The sequence below is a fragment of the Gouania willdenowi genome, chromosome 9 (assembly GCF_900634775.1).
Source record: "Gouania willdenowi chromosome 9, fGouWil2.1, whole genome shotgun sequence".
In the NCBI taxonomy this organism is placed as follows: Eukaryota; Metazoa; Chordata; class Actinopteri; order Blenniiformes; family Gobiesocidae; genus Gouania; species Gouania willdenowi.
In genome coordinates this window covers 1,459,798-1,467,650 of record NC_041052.1, presented here as the reverse complement: position 1 = coordinate 1,467,650, position 7,853 = coordinate 1,459,798, and the positions used below count along the sequence as shown (strand labels likewise).

The following is a 7,853-nucleotide window of genomic DNA, read 5'->3' as shown; positions in this document are numbered from 1 at the left end:
GTTCACACTGAACGCGACTGTCGCGACTGCAGTCGCTTCAATCGCCCGTGATGAGTCGCTTGAACACTGTGATGCTTTTTGGTCACTTCATCGTTCCAGTGACGTCATTACCAGGGAACGTGTGTGTGTGTGTGTGTGTGTGTGTGTGTGTGTGTATGTGTGTGTGCAGCAGGGAGACAGGGGAGACAACTGGCTGATCACTTCCCTTATCATAAACAGTACCATTTTTATGGTATCCATGATCAACTTACTGAGTTACTAAAGGATGAGTTCACTCAGAATGTAGGGTTATTCAAGATTAACCACTTTAATTTTGCCCTGGTACGTTTCAGAAGCCTCCCGCTGCCCGTCTCACTGTAGCGAGAGGGAGGAGCTGCTGCTTCGGGGGGACCCTAAAGGTCCAAAAGCAACCTTTAGGGGGAGCGCTAAGCGCAATTTACTTAGTTTTGCTTTAAGTTTGAAATGACAAACAATTTAAATCCATAATTCAGACCAAAAACAACCCTGTTGTTACAGAAAAGAACCCAGGCAGGAAGCTGCTGATACCTTTAATGCGTAAAAGCTCTCTGATCAGTTTATTACAGCACACATGTTTTTCGATTCAAGACCTATTTATCACACACACTGGGATGACAGTAAACTGTTTAACTGTATGTTCGTGCTGATGGTGTCAGCCTCAGCGTTGAATGAATGAATGATTTCAGCCGTCCGTGCATACGATCGACACACAGGCTTCATCAGCTGACTGTAAATCAGTCCATCAGATATAAATCTATATATTTCCTAAAGGATGTCATCAGTAAATGAAAGGAATACATTTATAATTAATAATCTTTTTTCCTAAACTCAGCTGTCAGATTTGCACCAACCAGGATAATCTATCAATGGGCAGGTTGTTTTCTGATTGGTCAGGAGGCGGGGCTTTAGCACTCGCCAACCAGGTTAGCCATTCAGCATTAATTGCCATAGTGATTAAACTCCAGTGAGCTTCGTAGTCCAGCACACACTGATTAAATCCTGGACGTTAGCAATAAGAGATCATCTAGATTTGTATAGACCCAAAATGACATGAAGGAAATAATGAAAAATATACAAAACAACTACAAAAATGACTGAAAAACCCAAAAATAACTCATAACACACTAAACAACAAAACTATACTGAATGACAGAAAACTGCAAAAAAATTGCAAAATGACTCCAAAAACACACAAAATAACAACAATACATTAAAAACAACAAAAAATATGCAGAAATGACAGAAAAGTACACAAAACAATAACAAATATACACAAAACAATGACAAAAAAGTGAGAGAAAAACAAAAACAACAGCTATAATACAAAACAAGAACAAAAACACTCAAACCCTTAGATGTTTTCTATGTTAATGCTCTCATTGGGCCTCATTCTAAACCATGACATGAATGTTGATAACTTGGCCCTGGGATCAGAAAAACCACATGCTTTGGGTGTTTTAAGTGTTGTTTTGTGAGTTTTTGGAGTCATTTTGCACATTTTTGTTGTCATTTTTGCATAGCTTTCTGTCAATCTGTACAGTTTTGTTGTTTGGTGCGTTATGAGATATTTTGTGTGTTTCTGAGTCATTTTTGAAGTTGTTTTGTCCTTTTTTTGTTTATTTGTTTGCAGTCACCTTGTGTGTTTTTGCTGTTGTCCTTTTTGCTAATTTTTCTGTAATTTTGTGCGTTGTTTGGAGTCATTTTGTCTGTTTTTTTAGTCATTTTGCATTTTTTTGGTATTTCTTTGGAGTAATCTTTCTCATTAACTTTGAGGGCCACACAAAATTTAACCCAGAGTCGCATGTGGCCCCATAGCCAGCAGTTGCCTATAGAAGAATGGAAAGAGGTAGAAAAGTGTCTTTAAGAAGTGTTTTTACTTCATTCTTACTTTCATTTCTTTCGTTTATTCATCAAAACAAGAAGGACAATAATTGGCTTAACATCAATTTTGTTCTGCTTTGTTGATCGTGTTGATAGTACAACTCTATGATGGATTTCTTTGTTCACAGGTATCTTTTCAGAAGTTTACATATTTAAATTAAACAAAGAAGAGAAACAAAAAGATAAATGTTGACTAGTCATTTGCAGAAAAGGGTTTTTGTTTTTGTCAGCTTGGGTTTCTTGTTGTTTTGACGTGCGTAAAGGTGAAGTGTAACTAAATATCTAACTGCATGTAGTGAAACTCATTAAGAATTAATTGACTCATTGATATTGGAGCGTGCAATGCAACAGGTGCTGAGTGTGTGCGTGAGTGTGTGTGTGTGTGTGTGTGTGTGTGTGTGTAGGTTACGCTACAGTACATTACAAAGCTTCAGGCTAACTTTAGGCTAACCAGAAACAAAGGGATAGTTAGGGTTTTAACTGTTAGTTGAGTTGAATGAAATCCACTTGATCTCCTCACTGTGACTGACTGGGTAACTCCCAGTAACATCTTTAATGCTAGACTTTCTATGGTTATTATTCTCTGGGTCTCACTGGGAGAACAGATGGAAACCATGGCCCAGTTCTGCCTTTTGTTCTGAGTCCCCAGAGAGAGAGCGAGAACTAGTGGCTTTTTGGACGACGCACAGCCTGGCTCCATATCTCATACAAAATGCAACTAAGTGCTTCTCTTTAAGAGGAGCAGGGGAATGCTCTTAAAGAAATATGAATAAAGTTGCTTAAAAATGCATGTTGAAATAGGAATAATAATAATAATAAAAAAATAAATATATCTAAAAATCTATTTGTTTTGTTAATTCTTACATTTGGAACTTCCACAATTTTCATTTGCATGTTTTTGTCCAGAACACCTTCTGAATGTAAGTAAAATGACAGTGAAATGAAAAAAAAAAGTGGAAAATTACAGCAAAAGCCACGGAAGCAGATTAGGACCAATATTGGTGGAGAAAACTATTTTGGTGAAATCAAGAATGAAGTCAAAATGTTGAGAATAAAGTTGAAATTTCGAGAATAAAGTTGAAATATCAAAATCAGTCGAAAAGTCGAGATCAAAGACGAAATGTCGAGAAAAAAGTCGAAATATCGAGATCAAAGTAAAAAAGTCAAGATCAAAGTTGAAATGTCGAGATCAAAGTCGAAAAGTTGAGATCAAAGTCAAAAAGTTGAGATCAAAGTCGAAATGTTGAGATTAAAGTTGAAAAGTCAAGATTTTAAAAATGTAGACTTTGATCTTGACATTTCGACTTTTTTCTCAAAATTATTTTCTCCATTAAAATTGAACATAATCAGTTTCTGCAAAAAACAGAAATTAAATCCAAAATGTATTTGTTGATACAATGTATAAAAATCCTAGACTTTTTTTTTTGCAGCAGCAGGTCTTTGATATCAACTCCTTAAATAAATAATGTGGAACAATAGTGAAACTAAAACCTGGCTAATGTCCCACCTGTTAACATTGATGGTGGTTACTCTTCTTTATTGCATATGAACATTACATTTAAGATCATCCACAGTTAAGTTAAATTACTTGTTCTTTTTGTCCAATTTATTGCATGTTAACATTTTTTACTCAAGTTTTTTTTTTACTATGGAAGTTACGGAAATACTGTAATCCCATCACAATTCATTAGAATAAGATACACAGCAGGTATGTGTCCTCTGAGAGAGAACATAAATAAGTTTTGGGGCAATGATGGCTTGTTATATTGTCATTGAAGTTATATATATAACTAAAGATGATTGAATTTCCACATTTGCATTTACTCCGTTATTGTTCCATCTCTGTTACTGTTGACAGAAACTTGACCTCAAACCGCCTGCATTAGCTACATAAACACTGTTAATTATTTACTTTGCATCCTTATTATATTCCCTTAATTCTCCCGAGCGCACAAGCCATGCTGTGATTGGTTCAAATAGTGGGAGGGGCGGGGCAGGTTGAACAGGTTGTTCATCAATAATAAAAGAAAAGCGTGTTTTGCTTCTTTTTTTTCCTCCTCGTGCAGGAGAACGCGTGCAGGCGCGTGCGTGTGGAGGAGCGTGCGTCCGCGTGTTAGTTTGAGAGAGCAACAAAGGGGAGAGAAATGGAGACGTGCGTGTGCGCGCTCGTGGCAGATCTGTGGGGACACGGCGGGAACCCGCGAGCGCTCACCATCTGACAGCGCGTGCTCCCGTGAGGCCATAAACCACACCTCTGCCCACGAGCCCGTTAACAATAGGCTGAATGGATGTCACGTAATGTAATGTAATGTAATGTAATGGGGGCCCTGCTGCAGGAATCAGCCAATAGCTGCATAATGTAAATCCTTGTTTTAATCAGAAATAAAATGGGTTAAAAGTTACAAAAAAAAAAAAAACAGAAAATGGTTTAAAGTTGCAAATTGTGGGTAATGAAATTTCAAAATGGGAAAAATGTGTTGAAACGCAAAATATGGGCATTAAAAATCGTAAATGGGGTTAAATTGGCAACAATTTTCATGAAATATGGTGTAAAAAGGTTAAAAGTGACAATAATAGGTAATAAATATGACATGAAAAAAGTGGTGTGAAGTGTTTATAAGTCCCGAAAATGTCTCGAAAGTGGAAAAAATGTGCAGAAAAGGTTGAAGTTTGATGAAGTGGCTGAAAGTTTATTATTTGCTCCATAGTCGTGTTAAAGATGTGAATCCTTGTTTTAATCAGAAATAAAATGGGTTAAAAGTGAACAAAAAATGGTGGTGGTGAAATGGGATTTTAAAAACCACAGAAATGAATAAAAGAGTAAACAAAAACATACAGAAAAAGCGGTGGAAAAAAAAAGGTTCAAAGTATCAATTTTGGAACAATTAGTTTAAACGGGCAAATAATGGTTATTAATAAATATGAATATAGTTCAATTGGCCAAAATAAGCATGAAATATGGTGAAAAGAGGTTAAAAGTGACAATAATGGGTCAATATATGTGACATTAGGTGTAAAAGTGGTGGAAAGGGTTTATAAATGCTGAACATGTCTGGAAAGTGGAAAAATGTGTAGAAAAGTCATTGAAATGTGATGTAGAAGTGTCAGAAATATTGTAGATAGGGAGTAATGTAGCAAAAATGCATCAAAAGGAGTAAAAATATGGCAAGAATATGGAATGAAAATAGGTTAAAATATGGTGAGTTTGGTGTTGTTGCAAAAAAAGGATAAAAATTTGCAAAAATGGCTCAAATTGTTCAGAAAAAATTCTTAGTTTCTCATCCAGCGACCCTCACGATTCCAAGGTTGAAAACCCCTAATTTAAGGAAACGTTTGTCTACATTTGTGCTATAAATAGAGTTTATCTCACGGATCATAAATCATCGATTTTCGTGACATGGATAATGAGCGCGTGCGTGTGAGGTGTTCAGAGTTTTTTTCAGACAGAAATAAAGTTTGGACAATAAATAGTGTTCGAGCAATTTATGCACAATTAAACTGACATCATGCAAATAATAAACTCCTAATTCGGCATTTCACATTAAAACGCTTTTTTTCAAGCTACACTTTGTCAATAATAGGAAATAATAATTTTAAAAGTGCTTTTAACAATTTTGTTTCTCTGTATTTATTTTAAATTAATTTATTGTCATATTTATGCTTTTACATAATAAACTTAATTAGATTATCCTATAAAACACATTACAACGGAGTATTTAGTTAATTAAAACAAGTTATTAATGACATCATTATTATTATTAATATTAATAATAAAATGTGACAATAACTGAGATATAAAAAATGAATTATATCTGGTTTCAGTTAGTTTTTTGCTTTTATTCTCAAATCTTAAAAAAACAAAACATATTAAAAATGGCAAAACAATTATTTCTTTTGACAACAACCTCAACTAAAAAAAATGATAAAAACAAACAAACAAACAAACAACAATAAATACATTCCTTTTCAGCCAGTGAAAGAACAAAATCACACCTACAAAGCTCACAACTGAGGCTACAAAATAAAATACAAAAAGAAGGTGGCAATGATGGCTACATTTAAATAACAGATTGGTGTTGAATTGGCTAATGTTAAAGAAAATAAAAAACAGATTTTTGTCCGTGGTTTGACGAGTAAAAAGTGGTAAATCTGAAGCCTGTGGCTGGTGTTTTTAATAAAGTGCACATCACGAACTTTTTAAAGTTGCAAAAACATCAAACAGTCATTAAAAAATAATAATAAATCAATCAATTACAAAAGAAATCACAGCAAAAATCGTTTCTAAAAAAAATGACAATATCAAATATCTAATATATGCAATTCTCCAAAAATAAGTCATGGTTAGTGGAAGACATAAGCTTTTATAGTGAAAGGACTTGGCAGTGCGCGCGACATTGCAGCGTGCACGTCCATTAATCAATGCGTTTATTGGCAGAACCCAATCAGGCCTTTGGGACATGATAATATAAGTTTCAATGGAACAAGGTTTTAAACATGTGGGGAGCGGTCTTTGTATGGACACGGTTTAAAGACTGTGTTTAATGGAGTCTCTGCATTAAAAGGACACAGTGTGCGTGTGATGATGATGATGGTGGAGTTCTGAAAGCTCTTCTTCTTCACTGGACTGAAACTCCATCATGATTTCATCAGAATCACTGAAGGGAGAGCGCGGGGAGAATTCTCCGTCACTGCGCGGGGACGCTTTCCTCCCGGGGCACGCGGACGGCGAACACGCACTCTTATTATTATTTTCACCAGTGATGTGCGCGTGCGTGCCGGTCTCCGTGGACGCGCTCGGGTCCTGCAGCAGGTCCGCTAGCGCGTTGATGTAGATCTGCGCCATCTGCAGAGTTTCGTACTTGGAGAGTTTCTTGTCGTTGTCAAACGCGGGGATGACGCTGCGCAGCGCGTCGAACGCGTGGTTCAGGCCGTGCATGCGCCGCCGCTCGCGCGCATTGGCGGCCACGCGCCGCTGCTTCTGGACCCCGTTGGTGGCTTTGGTGGATGGAGCTCTGTGTCTGAGGGAGGGGTCGTCATGATCTGGTCCGGGGGCCCCTCCAGGGCCGGGGCCCTTCAGACGGCACAGGTCCCGGACTGTGAGCGAAGAAGAGGGGGATGAGGAAGAGGAAGAGTTTCCGGTGCTGGTCGGACTGGGATGACCCGAGGATCCGCTCTCTGAAACAAACAGGAAACAAAGTTTAAATAACAGGTGGATTTATTGGAATCAATCAATCAATCAAACAAACAATTAAATAAATAAATAACCAAATAAATAAGTTAAGTAATGATCTAATGAAGTAACTAATATATATAACTAAATAAATAAAGTAATTAACTCTAAGTAAACAAGTAATTAACTAAAATAAGTAAATAATTGTTCACTGCACTGTGCAGGACTTGAGATTAGCGATTCTCAACTGGTGGGTTGCGGACAGCCGGTCAAGAATAAATAAATACATAATGTCCCTCATGTTGTTGTCTTTTATTATTATTATTATTATTACTACTACTATTATTATTATTATTATTATTGACAGGCTTGCTGCACAGGAAAATATATAGATTTATGTTTTCAGAAAAAAATATATATAGATGTGCATTTTTTTTCAACAGCTGTTTTGGGAAAAACGAAATTTGGTTGCAGGTTGAATTCTAAAAAAAAGTTGAGAACCCCTGGTCTACATCGGTCCCTCACCGTGGCATGAGCTGGTCTCACTGGGGGAAGTCACGTGGATCCATGAAGCTCGTGGGTCACCATCAGCACCGTCCACGAGCTCCGTCATCCCGGGATCAAAGAGTTCCTCCTCGTGAAGCCGCCGCTGCTCCCGCGTACTGATACTGACCCGCACCCGGTCCTCTACCACGGCCACGACCTCCATGTTTAGAATCACTCACAACAGGCTCCGCTACAGGTGCTGCAGGTCACGCGCTCTGCGGTGAAGGTGCGTGTCGCG

General features: G+C 37.3%; 1 protein-coding gene across 1 annotated transcript; it reads right to left on the bottom strand.

The window, feature by feature from the left end:
- Nucleotides 1-6,324: 6,324 nt before the first annotated feature.
- Nucleotides 6,325-7,853, bottom strand: atoh1a (atonal bHLH transcription factor 1a). The gene is made up of 2 exons (XM_028458183.1): nt 7,595-7,853; nt 6,325-7,074 (listed from the first exon to the last, which is right to left on the bottom strand). The coding sequence occupies exons 1-2, from the start codon at nt 7,776-7,778 to the stop codon at nt 6,455-6,457; spliced, it is 804 nt and encodes a 267-aa protein (XP_028313984.1). The 5' UTR covers nt 7,779-7,853; the 3' UTR covers nt 6,325-6,454.

Bases quoted from the DNA above. Each gene is read 5' to 3' on its own strand.
- atoh1a (XM_028458183.1), bottom strand. From the start codon at position 7,778: ATGGAGGTCGTGGCCGTGGTAGAGGACCGGGTGCGGGTCAGTATCAGT. The intron at 7,075-7,594 runs GTGAGGGACCGA...TGTTTGTTTCAG, and splicing joins TGAGACCAGCTCATGCCACG to AGAGCGGATCCTCGGGTCAT.